This window comes from Arvicanthis niloticus, chromosome 9 (genome assembly GCF_011762505.2).
Source record: "Arvicanthis niloticus isolate mArvNil1 chromosome 9, mArvNil1.pat.X, whole genome shotgun sequence".
Lineage (NCBI taxonomy): Eukaryota > Metazoa > Chordata > Mammalia > Rodentia > Muridae > Arvicanthis > Arvicanthis niloticus.
In genome coordinates this window covers 23,425,218-23,440,270 of record NC_047666.1, presented here as the reverse complement: position 1 = coordinate 23,440,270, position 15,053 = coordinate 23,425,218, and the positions used below count along the sequence as shown (strand labels likewise).

Sequence of the window (15,053 nt, the reverse complement as noted above, 5' to 3'; positions counted from 1 at the left end):
CTGTGAAACTGTAGCCTTCATTTACCTGATGCTCTATACTGGGATAAAGGTTAGACGCCTGAATTGGGCTTCAGTAGACTACTTGATACTGTGTTTCTCTTTCACTGTCTGTATCTGTGCCCTGCAGTGGGCTAAGACTTAGGCTGTTCACAAGTGCACCAAAGGGCACAGAAAGATGAGGAAAACAGAGGTTCTAGTATTCAAGCCAGCTTTGAGTATTTTTTTTTTTTTTTACCATGTTCAGTGGCTTGAAGTGCTAATTGGAATGAATATCATTTATACATTCAGGGAAATATCCTGTGATGGAGTGGGACACATGAAGGAAGAGCCTCTGAGAACAATTCAGTTATAGCCTGGGGTATTAATACTCTTTCTTCTTTCAGACACTGGGTTCAGTCCTCAGAACTTCAAAAATAATTTTTTTTTTTTGGGTCCCTTTCCCCCCCTCTTTCGTCCTCTCTCTCTCTCTGCCTGTGCTTTCATCTCTCTGCAGGGCTGGAGATTTGAGTCTTGTATATGCTAGGCTTGTACTCTGTCAGTGAGCTACATTCCTAGCTTGGAAATAAGTTTTAAAGTGCAGTATGACATGAAAGCAGAAAGACAACCATTAGTATGGGGAGGGAGAACACAGAGCCACCTGCCTTTGCCTCCTGAGTACAGTGATTAAAGGCGTGTTATCACCACGCCTGGCATGTTTTTTCTTGGTTCTTATTTCAGAGCAAAAGTAACCTGAATCCAGATGCCAAGGAGTTTATTCCAGGAGTGAAGTACTGAGCTGTTGGAAGCTTCCAGAAGGACTTGTCTTGTCCCCGTACCTGGGGCCAGCAATGCACAAAAAGGCGGAGCTGAAGGGGGGTGGCAAGGGTGTGCAGCCAGGGCGGGTTGGGTTGGGAAGGTGGTTTAACTGGATATTGTGACTCTGAGCAACTAATGTGTGAGGTACTACTCTCCAAGCCTGAGCATGGCTCTTCTGTTGTGCTGACTTGCTCAGAGCAGTTTCCAATTCATTTTATTTTTGATGAGCTCTTTGGAGTTAAGGAACTGCAGTTGTTTTTCCCTTTTAAGGAATGTTGTCTGCATTTTAGCAAAATAAGCTGACCAAGGAAATCAGTATTTAAGAAATAATTTTCCCTGCTGTGTACCTACCAGGAACAGGGTTCCTGGAGAGCTTAAGGAGTTTGCAGCTGGGTGGTAAGAGGGAAAAACATGAGATACAAACCAGATATAACACTCAGCTTCCCATCCCCATCCTTTCCATGATGAACTGGGATACCAGTGGCCCATAAAGCTCTTGTCTCCTGTCTTGAACTCAACTCAAGAGAAAACAGATTTGAAAGTTATTGGATGAATGTAACTTTGGATGAATGTGAGTTGTATATTAGAAAAGCAGGGCTTGATGGTGACTGTCATTTAGGGACTGCTGTCCTGTCATCAGTATGTAGCTGTTGTCACTCATCAGGGTTGCTTTGCCTTCATGATCTTCATGGGGCTACTTCTGGCTTCTTTCCCCCTCAGCTTTAAAGACACTATTAGTCAAAGTCTGAAATGGGCCTTTACTTGTGTTAGTTACATCTTGAATCTTTTTGGACAGTTTTGTTTTCCTAAGTCCCTTCAATTCTTATATCTTAATTCTCTCAAATTTTCTGGTTTTTTTTTTTTTTTTTTTCCTTCTTCAAGGAAATACATGTTTGCAGACACTAGCAAGCTGCTTAGTTCAGTTTGGGTGTTTCTCATGCTTTACAGAGTGATTCCCAGAAACTAAGCTGCTGAGAGGTCCTGCCCAAGTACACAACAATCAGGCTTTCTGTGTACATGAAGCTGTTACTAGGTGTTACTGCACCCACAGACCAGCTTCTTTAGTTTCTTCATGGTCCTGTCTAAGTGAACTCTTAGTTCTACCAGTAACTCACTAGGGTTTTTGCTGATGCTCTATGGAACTGAATTGCACCAGGAGCTGCTGCTGTAAGTAGGTGGAGGTGGTAGTGTCTGAGGGAGAAAGAACAAATGTCCTGTCCTGATCATACTTCAGGGATTGGTAGTGCTGTGCTTCTGTGTGGCTATCACTGTGCTCTATGATAGATCTGGGAAGATCATGCAGCTTCCAGTAGTCCATCAGATCCGTATGTAGGTATGGGCAGAGACTGGAAGGAAGTCTGAGGTCTGGAAAGTTGCAAGTTTCCCTTTTTCATATGAACTGGTTTGCTGAGTTTCCATTTTGTCTTGGTGCCATGGATAGAACCCAGTCTCACTTGTGCCAGGTTAGTCCTACTCTTGAGCTGTTCTCAACCCTCCCTTGATTTGAACACAGCCCCAACAGTTAGACACAGACATCCCTCTTTTCCCTGTTTGAGTCTCATAGGATGGCATCTTGTGAAAGTGGCCTCTCACTCAGGTCACATCATAGAGAGTAGCTCAGGGAACTTGTATGGCCAGACATACACATCAATTCCCAAAGCCTCTCTATCAAGAGAATGAAACTAGGAACTCCTTCTGGAAGGACTTTATTCCTGCTTAACCTTTTAGCTTGGTTTGTCACCTCTAATAAGGAGAGAGAAGGTATGTATAGGAGATTTTAAAAGATTATTTCTCTTGTAGTCTCCATGAGGTCAGAATTTATTAGGATTGCAGGAAGATCCTTGAGAATCTGTCTGCATAGTGCACCTTCCTTTGAGTACCTGTCTGGGAAGCTTGTGCAAGCCTGAGGCAGCATTGTTCCATCCTTAAGTTTTACTATTTGGAAGCCAAGCTACTAGGAATGGTCCAAGAGGCCTGCCTCCCTCCTGCTGTGTTGGCTCATCTTATTTGGATGTCATTCTCTAGCCTGGTTTCAGGGGTGTAGCTGTTGGATATACCTGGAATCCAAGGGCTGGTGTGTTGAGTCCACCTCAGAGGCAGGGTGCTGACTGTAGGCTTGGGATGCAGCCAGTGAACTGGTCCTTAGTAATGCATGGAATGACTTATTCCTGTGACCCAACTCTTTTACTATCCATTGTTGTGAGAAAGCACAATTGTACCCTTGACTAGAGACTCAGCCCCAATTAGAAGAGTTTTGGGTTGTATTTTTCCTTGGAATTCTCAAACTCAAATTGCTATGTAAATTCTTATACAACAATAGAAAGCATTCTAAAATAGTTGCTAGTCTGGCTGGTCTCAGTATTCATTATTAGAGACTGAGTTCTGTGATTATTTGACCCTATTAACTTGGGGGGTGGGGTGGGGGGGAGAAATGACTCTTCATGAATTTTGGACTGCATCAGAAATCTGAGGTAGCCAAAGCCTTGCTTGGTACTATAGCTCAGGGTCAGGGACCAATTTCCATCTGTAGTGTACCTGACTTGTGGTTATCATGTAAACAAGCTAGAAGATATTCTAAGGAGAAGATTGGGTCTTTTGTATTGAACCCAGGGTCTCACATGTGCCATGTAAGCACCATACCACACTGTATCCCAGGCCTGTGAAGGCCTGAGACTGGCTGGCACTCCTGTTTCCAAAGTCTCAAGACCTATGATTGCTTCATTAAGATTGTAAGGTTAACCATGGATTAAAAATAAATGGTTTTGGTGAACTCTATTAAGAATTTTCCATGTTATTTTTATGTCAAGGTTTTGTTTTATTATAGAGAGACGAAGGTGCAGGTGAACAGCCCTGAGTTAGCACTAGCACCCTCAAGGAGCCAGGAAAGAGGGGAAGCCAGAGTAGACCTCTTGATTGGAACTGTGGCAGTGAACATGTGACTGCCTGGCCTCAGTGTGTCCTCTAATGCCAGAGGGGACAGGCCTCTTTAGTAAGGGTCTTGGTTTATAGGATGCCAAGGATCGGAACTCAGGGGTCTGACAAATTTGACTACAAATACCTACCTGATGGAAAGGCTCATCCCAGCCATTCTCTTCTGGGAAAACAGGGGAGGAGGGCCCCCATTTGCTAAGTAGGAGAGTAGAAAGGATGCTGATATGTGAAGCAGGGACCCTGACTAATTGTGTCCACAATTGCCTTGAGACTTCTTGTCCCCAGGATGGTCAGTCATGAGATAGCTGAACAGTGGGCATGCGCATCTACTAAAGCCCATCCTGCTACTCTGAGGGTATTACCAGACAACAGTCACAGTCTGGAAGGTGAGATTTCTTCCTCCCACACAGAAGCAAGAAGAAGAAGAAGGGTCATAGGAGCAGAGCAGGAATCTATCCAAGCAAACAATAAAGCTGACTGCATACTACCTGGCCTCTGTCTACTACCTAACCCACTCCTGGACCCAGAAGTTTCCAGTTCCTGGGAATTAGGGGACTAGGACATTAGACAATGCTTTCTTCTGGGTGTCAAAGCTTAGAAGTCACACTTCCTGTCTTTGGGGAACAGGAAGCAATTTAAGGACAGATGTATCTTTCTTTCTTTCTTTTTTTGGAGGTAGGGGCAGTTCGATACAAGGTTTCTCTGTGTAGCCCTGGCTGTCCTGGAACTCACTCTGTAGACCAGGCTAGCCTCGAACTCAGAAATCCGACTGCCTCTGCCTCCCAAGTGCTGGGATTAAAGGTGTGCACCACCACTGCCCGGCATATCTTTTCTTTTTTAATGTAAAAACTTCCCTCATTTTATTACTTATAAAGAGCTGAGCTCTTCTCCCCAAATTTAACTTTTTTTCTTTAAAATAAATAAACATTCTAGGCTACTTAACATAAAGAAAAAAAAATGGCAGTTCTTAGGATCAAACTCAGAACCTCACACAGCTAGGTAAGCATTCTACCATGGAGGTTAATATCCTTAACCCTGGGTAAGGTTATTAAAAAATACTTTTTTTTTTTTTTTTTTTTTTTTTTTGAGTCAGTCTTGCTGTGGTCCGGACTAGACTTGAACCTCAATTCTCCTACTTCAGCCTCTCCAGTGCTGACATTGTAGGTGTGAACCACCAGGCTGTCCTAAATATCTTAATATTGTCCTATTACTAAATTGTATTTCAGTGCTGGGGGTTAAGTGGAAGATTTCATGCATGGCTAAGGAAGTGTTCCAACAGCAAACTACATCCCTTGAATATACAATATATTTCCTATAAATGTGTCATTCCACAAACACACATAAGGAGAATTTTGTCCTGCAGATTGTGAGCCTTCAAAAAAGAGCCAGATGTGGGTGGTACACATTCTTAATCCCAGGATTTGGGAGACAGAGACAGGCAGATCACTAGTTTGAGGCCAACATGAGAGTTCAGACCAGCCAGGTCTATATAGGGAGACTGTCTATAAGTTAATAAAAATAATCTAATGCTTGAAAAGTGGAAATGGGGCCTCCAAAACAGAACACAGCTAGCTTCGAGCTGCAGCTGTAGTTCACTAATGATGCATACCATGTAAATCATGAGACTTACTGTTCAAGTCACTGAGTTTAGGAACTTTCTTCAGTGCTGGAACAACCATATTCATCTTTCTCAGTAAGCCTTTTCACATGCAGGGCCCTGGGCCCTGGTTTGGCTATTGCATCTTTTCTGGATGTTTCATGTCAGTGGAGTTAAACACTTGGTGGTCTCTTAATTTGGCTGGGTTTTTTTTTCTATTGTTGTTTGGGTTTGGGGGGGGGCGGTGTTCTTTCACTGTTGAGCAGTTTCCTGTTGAGTATACTACGTTTTGTCAAAGTCCCTTAATCATGGCTCTCCAACTTCACTTTGGCTAGTCTTCTACACACAGAACTTAGGAGATGCTGTGCCTCTTAGGAACCTCAGCCAGTGCAGATTCCTATGATTGTCGACTTCTCATGAACCTTTCTTTGTGCTGTCTGCTGCAGGCAGGATTTTACAGTGCCCACAGCCTACTTAATAATGAGCACAACTGGATAGGATATCAAACAGCAGCACTGCTGTTTCCACCCAGAATCAGTGCTGAGCTTTCTAGTCATGTCCATGGGTACTAAGAATTGTACAGACTCTGTTGGACACATGAGGGAAAGAGGGCTGGTGGTGGAGGCACACACAGGAGGAAGGAGGGCCAAATGGAGATGGCAGGGCCAGTGGAGCCTGATGATGCCCCAGCTGCCTGGCACCTCCAGTAAACCTAGGTCCAGACTCTGGACTTTGGTTCCTGTTGCTCCAGGAACAGGACTTTAAAAACCTTTTTTAAAAGGCTGGAGAGATGGCTCAGTAATTAAGAGGAGTGGCTGCTCTTAATAGGTTCCTGGCTCCATTCCTAGTACCCACATTGAGGCTACAACCATCTGAAACTCCAATCCTAGACAGAGGATCTGATTTTTTTTTTTTTCTGGTTCCTCAGTACATACATAGTACACTTGGAGGCAAAACACCCAAACATAAAATTTAAAAAACAAAAACCTAAAAAAAAATGTTTCCCTAAAACCACCAAAACTTCAAATGGCAGCTGTTTAAAAACTCACACTTGCTGAGGTGGCACCTTCCTACCTTATCGACATGTGTGCTGTGCAGGAGTTGGAGAGAGGGAAAACAAACCCAGAGGTTAAAACACTAACATTGTTGTACATCCATACCTGGTTAATCAGCTGCCAGCTGGATCTTGGAATGATGAAGAAATTGCCTCTGGGCAAGAGTATTTCCTGGAAAGATTAGCTCCAGAGAAAAGACCCTCCTCACCAGGGCTGGCAGCAATAGCTGCCCAGATGTAAAGGTCTGAGAGAGACCACTATAACCAGAGCCAGGTGAGCAGCAGTTGTCAGAAGCAGGCAGGCCACTGAGTTAAGCAGTGCCTACTTGGCCCTCAGGGATTCATGCACACATGAAAAAAAAAAATGCTCTATGTATCTACAGCTACCAAATACAATTAAGTCAAAATTGAGACTAGGATTGTACTGTCTCTCAAATCCTACTGGGAACCTTGGGAGACAATGGTATGATAGATCTTGGGTCATTCCCCAGGAGGTGGGCATAGACACACATAGTTCTATTATGAGGAATCATAACTGCCAAGAGGAAACTTGGGTCCCAGCTTCTGGCAGCCAAAGCATTTAGTGTGGAAACAGGAAGGGCTTGGCTATTATGTGCCTAAGAGCTTGGTAGGTGCATGCAAGCACCTGGAGTGGGTCTTTAAACTGAGAGCTTGCTAGGTCAACCTGCTGGAGGTGCGGAGGTCATGCACAGCTAACACCCTGCTGGGGAAGGAGTAAAGTGCATTTATTTTCTTTCAGATGTGTTTTTTAAAAAGAAAAGTATCCCAACATTCGGTGTTGAGGATGGGAAGGGAGACAGCCCCTAGAAGGTATAGGAATAGAAGGCAATGGCGTTGATACTGTAGTCCATGGGAAGGTGGTGTCCAACGTGCCTGGCCCCCAGGCTGGCACCCCCCAGTGCAGAAGAATGCCGCAACTTCATCAAGGTGAAGCTGGAGAAAGAGTTCTGTGCCTGCTGCTCTCGGCCCTGCGTCAGTGCCAGGAGAAAGCCTGGAGGGAAGAATGCAGAGAGAAGACCAGCAGGTGGGGCTTCAGTGCAGATGCCAAGCCATATGCCAACCATCCAGCACAGAAGCACCAGGATGCCATGGGTCCAAAGAAACCTCCATTCCTCAACTCTGGAGCATGTAATACCTACAACTTCATGGTGCAAGAATCTAGTGGAGACCCTTGAGCTGTTTCGGAGAGTCTAATGGAAACCCTGAACTGAGGCTGTCAAACTAAATTCCTTCTGGCCAGAATGGTGACTAAGAGTGCAACCAGAGGTTATTACACTGGTCTGAGCTCTAAGGGATGAAGAAATGGCTCCATGGTTAAGGGCATTTGCTTTCTTCAGAGAACATGGGTTCAGTACCCAGCACCCACATGGTGGCTCACAATCATCTGTAACTCAAGTTCCAGAGGACCTAACACCCTTTTCTGACTCCTTGGGCACTGCATGCCCATATGCACAGGACAGACATATATGCTGAGAAAAACAATAACATAAAGGTAAATCTTAAAAAGTGATTAATATATCATTTGGAATAGAACATCTTTTCAGGGGCTCATAAAAAAAAGCTGGAGCTGCATAGCTCTGCAGTAGAGCACAGGCTTAGCAAGCACACACCCCAGGAAGAGGTCACAGGGCTTAGATAAACAAAAGGCCCACTTCACCCTCCTTTCCAGTTGCAACCTTTGTCTCCACCCACACCCACCCAAACTTACCTTCCTTCAGTAGCTCCCAGCTCTTCCACACTGAACCCACACACAGAATTGGGAGGCCAAGTTCCCCTTGGAACAAAACCTGGGAGAACAGCAGAAAATGGGACACTGCAGGGTAACCTTAACCTACTCCTCACCAGAGTGAAACAGAACGTGGACTCAAGGAGAAAATAAAGGCAAGGAAGAAGAAAACAGGAGTTATGAAAGGTGAGGCAGAGAAGAAAGGGTGGTCAAACAGAAGGATGGAAAAGCTAAGACAGCACCATATGAAGCCAGTCTCTACATACAGAAGTGCCAAGCACATAGAATGTGATGGGACAGTCACCACCCTAGGCTCAGACCTCATTCAGTTGCAGGACTCCCCTCCATCCCACCCCCCTACCCCCCCCCCCCGTGTCCTGCATCAACTCACCGGGTCAATCTCTGGCAATACTGCCACAACGTGTCTGCCCAGCATCTCCCCAGCCTTCCTGAAGATATACTTGGAAAGAGGGTCTCCCTGCTGTGCACCTGGGGCAGGGAGAACGGGGTTGGAGAATACAGGAAGCAGCCTACTACAGCCACTCTCTCCCTGAGGTAAGGCAGCAAGCACAGGCCAAGTTAATGTTAGGCTGGATGCCCACATTGGTGAGCAAGCCTCGTCTCACCCATCCAGCTACGTCCCCTTCCAGTGCCAGCAGTATTACTACAGTCCAGTGAACAATATATTAAATCATATTACTATGTCCCCAAGCGTCTATCAGCCCTGTGGACAAGAAACCCTATCTGAGAAGACTGCTGATTCTCCTGCTGATGACCAGCACTCTCCGCAGTGTGCTGCTGCCCAGCCTCACCCATCCTGGTGTTTTGAACCTCAGTCCAGAGATAAAACATGCAGGCTACCCTGGAGTAAGGAATCCAAGTTAAAAAGGAGAAAGCCTCACAAGATGCCAACATGAAGGCTCCTCCCAAAGCCAAGACGAGCCACCTGAGCTTTTCTACTCCTGCTTCTATGAATTTATCCAAAGGACAATACGTTCTCAAACTCAGGCATTCAGACTGCACCAGCCACATGGCCACCAGGGAGAGAAACACAGGCAATACAGTGCTGTCTAAGTCCTGGCCCTATCTTATCACACTGAATGGAGCCACACACTCCAGGTTTTGTTGAGACTGCCACCAGCACACAGGCCAGCCTTAACTATCTTACACCCTCCCATTAGACATGCTTTTGGGGAACGGAATTACATACAAGCCAGCACCTACAGTACCTTCTGCAATTTTCTGGCAAAATCCAGCAAACTTGGATTTATCAAAGTCCCTATACAAGTGGGTGAGGATTCCTAGCCGATCTGGCACCTGAGAGAAATGGGACACAAGCAGTCAATAGAAAACCTCTAGTCTGTCACTCCGAGTAACCTTCCTAGTATACCTACTGGAATGACCAAAATAATTGGGGGTTTTCTTTTTGAGGGTTTCTGAGTAGCCTTGGCTGTCCTGGAGCTAACTCTAGACCAGGCTGTCGTAGAACTCACAGAGATCTGCCTGCCTCTGCCTTCAAGTGCTGCAGTTAAAGGTGTGTGCCACCACTGCCAGGCTTTTTTTTTTTTTTTTTTTTTTCTGTAAGCTTTAAAATTTATGGAAATTTGCCATTTCTCAATTGAGTAGTTTTCCTCAAGCTGAAATTCATTGAAAAGATTGCTTCAGTTAAAAAGCAGCACTCTGACACATCCCTGCTCAAAGTAGCAGGCCAAAGTGATGCAGACTGTCATCTACCACCAACCTAACACATGTGACAGAACACAGAGATTCTCCTGAGTACATATTAGTGAGGATGAGATAACTGTCAGTATCTACAGAAACATTACTGTGTTTTAATATTCTTTTCTCATTTGGCTTTGCTTAAATGTTTGCAAAAATGACAAATTCCCAAGATGAAGTGGCAGTCACACTGGTCTGAACACACTGCCCACACTGAATCCCGTCCCTATCTATTACTTCACCCTGCTGGTGTACGTGAATGTATGGTAGGAAGTACCTGGAAATAGTTGAACATGGCCTGCTTGACGTGGCCAATATCATGAGGAGCTGCCTCCAGGTTGTCGATGGAGTCAAACACGATTTTCACAGCTTGGTGTGCAATCCAGTAGGCTGCCAGGAGCAGAAGGCAAAGAAGACAGCCAATCGCAGAGGCAGTCTCCTCACTAAGAAAGGCTCTCAGCTCAAGACCAGTTAGAAGTCAGTCAGCAGTTCCCAGTAGGGGAAGGAGGCTTTTGACCAACTGTTTGACAGACCCAGATAAGGGAAAGCTGTAGGAAGACTGAGTAAGTGAACTTGTCATGCTGGCTCCCATTCAAAGACAAGGGTAGTAAGCTGTCACACACAGCTGCAGTCACAGCATGAGCTGGACCCAAAAGCCACCAAAGAAATGTATACGTGCTGCCCCAAAAGTAGTGTCAATGAGAAGTGTTTCTAGATCCCAGGCCCCTTTTCCATTAGCAGGGAGTTTCTGGACAGCTATGGACTTAACCTTCAGTTTCAATCTCTCCCTTGGGTCTCCACAAGTCAACAGAGGTAGGCTGTACCACCGTGCTATGATGTATACCCTAGGCATGAAAGGTTACTAAGGAGCAAGATGATAACTGTGATTTTCAACATCTCATCCTGTGCTCTGCAACATGTTAGGAGCTATTTAGGGACAGCTGTTTAGGTTTAGGGACCAAGAGAGCAGGCCCTCTGTGTACTCACCTGAACCCTCGTCCCCCATCATGTGGCCCCAGCCACCACAGCCACTCTCAGAGCCATCAGGGTTGATGAGCCTACAGTTGGAACCTGTTCCAGAGATGAGCACAATCCCACCTGGGGAGAGGGCACGGGGGCTCAGTGTGGCCAAGGGCCCGAATAGAGCAGCAGCTTCCCACTGGGAAAAATACGACAGAAACCAGCCCCACAGCGGAAGAATCACCACCCAACCTCCTAGAACAAATAGCCCACTTGCTTCCTGTCCAGGGGATAGAGGAAGAACATGGCTCCCAGCCAACCAGACTTCAAATTATCTTGGCTTTACTGAGTACCTAATGCCAGAGATGATGGCAAACCCTGTTCTTATAGTGACCATTTGCACCATAAATCATACAGATATCGACCCCCTACTCCTACATGAGGGAAATAAAACACTTCCACAACTTTTCAAAGATGGGAGAGCTGTCAAACCAGAGAATAGGCCAGTTTCATTTCTGAGATCTCATAAGTTAGCCCTGGCTGGCCTAGGACTTATTTATGTAGAACAGGCTGGCCTTGAACTTGCAGTAATCTGCCTATCTTCTTAGCGTTAGATTAAAGGTGTGCACTGACATGCCTGGTGAGACTCAGTTATATGCCAGACTCGGGATATCATAGAGTCCCACAACTTTCTACTCAGTAACCCCAGCTTCTGCCCCAAGATCCCACCCCTTGCTTTACACAGACACTTTTCCTGTCCTCCATCCTCTTCTGTCCCCTTGTCCCTGCTCTAGCAAGGGTATTATTATGCCCAGGAAAGGGCAGATGGGAGAAAATAACAACTCCTGCCTTCCAGATGTTAGTAAGATAAGTTTTTGCCAGCCATAGGCAAGGCTTTCTCCATCAGAGAGCTCATTCTCAGCTTCACTCCTCCCTTCACATCCTCACCATCCGGTGTAGCTGTGGCGATGGAGCCTGCTGCATCAGTGGTGATTAAGTAACTTTCACTCAGGTAGGGGAATCGGTGCCTCAACTCCTCAATTAGGAGCCTCACTGCATCCTCCTGCTCCCCACCACTCAGGGACAGGCCCTAGGCCACAAGGGAGAGAAAGAAGCTGAGCAAGGAAAGGAGGGAGGAGCCCCAGACCAGCTCCTTCCTTAACACCTCTCTTCCTGACAGCTATCTGGTCATACTCAGCTCACCCAATCTAGCGCCTTCACCCACTCTAAACCCTTAGAAGGCCATGCCTGCAGGAACAGCCTGGCCTAGGAAAGAAGACACAGTGAGACAAAAGAGCAAGGTGAGGGATGTGAAGAAACAGCTTGGCTTGCATACGTAGGGTCTGCTATGCCTGCGTATCTGGTAAGTAGCCAGAGCCACAGCAAGCTGAGAGGGAAAAGAGCTAACATTGAAAGAGCCCTTCAGGCTAGAGGGTGTTTGAATCACATGACCTCATTTTCCCAACAACTCTTAGTATCTGTATTTGCAAAATGAGGAAACTGAGGCTTAGAGAAGGTAACTGAATTAAAGGCCACTAAGTTGAGTGGCAAAGCTGAGATTCGAATCAGGGTACCAATGGGTGTCTGGAGCCCCATCCTCAGTTTATAGATTATTACTGAAAGCACAAGAATGGATGAGAGCAAAGGCTCTGGCCCTGGAGACCTTCTCTCCAGTCATGAAGCTCACCTAGCCCTACTGGCCGCCTGTCTCAGCAATGCTGATGGTCCAGGCTCCAACTGACTCACCAGGCTTCGAAGGGGTACCAGAGGATCCACTCCAGCCTTCCGTTTGGCCCTGTCCACCATCTCATTGATCCTCTCCACACACTGGTCTGTGCCGATCAGCTGACCCCAAGAGGGAAGGAGGAGTTAGAAAGGCTTGCAGGAGCTGTGCTGCCCCTACCAGCTACTTCGAGGCCCAGCCGCCACCTCTATATGAGTTGAACATTACATGAAGGCCAAGTTCTCTGATCCCCTCAGGATGGCTTTTTTTACCCAGTGGTTTGTGCTCAGTCCATCTGCTTCTGCCAGGATCTGCCCATCCTCAGAAAGTAAAAGGACTTTGGACCGTGTGCCTCCCCTACAAAACACAAGAGGGCACTCAGTCCTGATAGAACTCCAGACAGAGAGAGCCAAGCTTGCATAGTAGTCTCTTACAAAAGTCTAGGGCAAAGACACCTCAGCAAACCCAGCCTCTACTTCCAAAGCCACCTGTTTAGTGCCTGCTACACTCTGGAAAGGGACATGAGGCCTTGCTCATTTTGCCTGGTAGATCCTACTTCCTCTGCAAGATCCCACTTACTCATCATGTAGGGAGTCTCATGTAGGGCTTCTCCACACATTAGTAAACCCCTAGTTACCAAAGACAGCTCCGAATCAAGCGTGTATTAAATTATTTAGCTTCTCATTATGAGCTCCACTGGCTCCAGAGTGATTACCTATCCTAACCTATCCAGAGCATGGCCGAAATGACTTATGGTAAATACATCGGAGGGAATAAGCAGACCTATCACAACAGCTAAGGGTTACTTTGAGGTCTTATCTTCTGACACCAGGGTCTTCAAGACACCTGTGAGAAATTATCACCAGATAGGGAGAAACTCATACTGTTTTCGGCAACTAAACGAGTTCTGAGTTAAATCCCCAGGGTAAGTGGTAGTTTAGAAGAAGGGTGATAGCCGGGCAGGGGTGGTGCATGCCTTTAATCCCAGCACTTGGGAGGCAGAGGCAGGAGGATTTCTGAGTTCGAGGCCAGCCTGGTCTACAGAGTGAGTTCCAGGACAGCCAGAGCTACACAGAGAAACCCTGTCTCAAAAAACCAAAAAAAAAAAAAAAAAAAAAAAAGAAGAAGAAGAAGAAGGGTGATAGGTGGTGGGATGACGTCCTATTGACCAATACTTTTTGTAATAGACAATAAAGACTCGATCCAACTCAACGAGTACAAGTTCCGAGGGGATATTAATGCATGAGACAGCAGACTTAATCCAAATTAACTTCTTGACAAACTGGGAAAAATAAGTTCTACCTTCCATATGAATATAACAAGGCTAAGTGAAAACTCCTATACTGTGCTGAAGGTTTTACCTTCCAAGCTGTCACAAATAAAGCCAGAGGTCATCCATCTTAGCAACTCAAGGAAAGAGACTTCTGGGTAAATCAGCAGCGAGCGGCTATGATAGATACCAAATCTTCCTATCCGGTCCTGATTTGACACACCCAGTTCCACAAAATGCTTGTCATGCGCAGGGAACAGGATAAACCACCATCTTGCTCACTCTTGTCTTTGCTTTACATATGTGGCAACTGAAGCCCAGAGAGGGCAGACGTCTCACCCAAAGCCATGCTTAGTAGAGCTACTTCCCAAAGTCAAACAGACCAGCTTCTGAGCAGGAGAATATAGGAACAAGGGCCTTCGGGGCCGACAGTAGTAGAGGGTCCCGAGCACCAAGACTAGACAGTGCTCTGGTGACAGCTTCTTAACTCCCGGGTTCCCTTGGGCATAAATCTCAGTCTCGGCTTCCGCCTCTTTCCCACGACCACCCGTGACCGGCAACGTCCCACCTGACCCCCAGCTCTGCACAACTCTCCAGGTTGACACAAGAGCCCTGTGGCGGAAAGGTGGTGGCCGGGAGGGGCGTGGTCGCGCCATAGAGCACAAAGGCACCGGGCTTGGTGTGGACCGCCGCCCCCTGACCCGCCGCTCCCGGACGGACAGCCTCCGGCCGGTCCAGCGCTCACCCTTCCACGCCACCATAAAGTGCGGCCATACTACCGTTGCCACCGCAGGTCCCGCCGTAGCAACCTCGACCCTAGGCTTGACTTCGCTCCCGCCCAAGCGGGCAACGCCCCTTGTCATGTGACCACGACGCGCTTACGTAGGGTGTGGATACCACATCCTCTCCCGCCCTAGCTGTCGAGCCCGGCCGTCCTCTCCGGCTTCTTCTAGCCTGCTTCCCGCGGAGGCGGAACCCCAGCTGAGGCTCCTGGGAGGGTGTGTGGAGGAACCCAGGGCTGCCAAGGGCCCGCCGGAAGCAGCTGGCAGCCGCGCACTTAATTGTGGGATGCGCACGCGCAGACGCTTGTGTAGGCAAGCTCAGAGTCTGGCGGAAATGTCTGAGGACCAGGGCGGGAGCCAAGTCCAGACCACACCCCCTTTACCCCACTCTACCCCACCTTGGCTCATGAGCGCGCACTCTACACTGTGCTGAGTACACTCGGCTGCTGTCAACTGAGGTTTGTGCATTGGTGAG

General features: G+C 46.9%; 2 protein-coding genes across 11 annotated transcripts in view; one reads left to right on the top strand and one right to left on the bottom strand.

Moving 5' to 3' along the window:
• Paip2b (poly(A) binding protein interacting protein 2B) overlaps window positions 1-3,570 on the top strand; it is a 29,257-nt gene extending 25,687 nt beyond the window's left edge. For both annotated transcript variants that reach the window (XM_034512275.1, XM_076939990.1), the window contains exon 5: window positions 718-3,570. In XM_034512275.1, coding sequence (XP_034368166.1) covers window positions 718-774 — 57 coding nt within the window. In that variant the 3' untranslated portion in view covers window positions 775-3,570. The remainder of the gene's footprint in view (window positions 1-717) is intronic.
• Window positions 3,571-7,102: 3,532 nt separating this feature from the next.
• On the bottom strand, window positions 7,103-14,861 carry Nagk (N-acetylglucosamine kinase). Of its 9 annotated transcripts, none has more exons than XM_034511884.1 (10): window positions 14,542-14,861; window positions 12,799-12,883; window positions 12,550-12,648; window positions 11,752-11,893; window positions 10,831-10,941; window positions 10,121-10,233; window positions 9,354-9,441; window positions 8,516-8,613; window positions 8,107-8,185; window positions 7,103-7,389 (listed from the first exon to the last, which is right to left on the bottom strand). In XM_034511884.1, the coding sequence occupies exons 1-10, from the start codon at window positions 14,568-14,570 to the stop codon at window positions 7,202-7,204; spliced, it is 1,032 nt and encodes a 343-aa protein (XP_034367775.1). In that variant the 5' UTR covers window positions 14,571-14,861; the 3' UTR covers window positions 7,103-7,201. The 9 variants fall into 9 exon arrangements, with proteins under 9 accessions (XP_034367775.1, XP_034367776.1, XP_076796100.1 ...); XM_034511885.1 differs by having other exon boundaries at window positions 14,679-14,850; XM_076939985.1 differs by having other exon boundaries at window positions 14,576-14,683.
• Window positions 14,862-15,053: the final 192 nt, after the last annotated feature.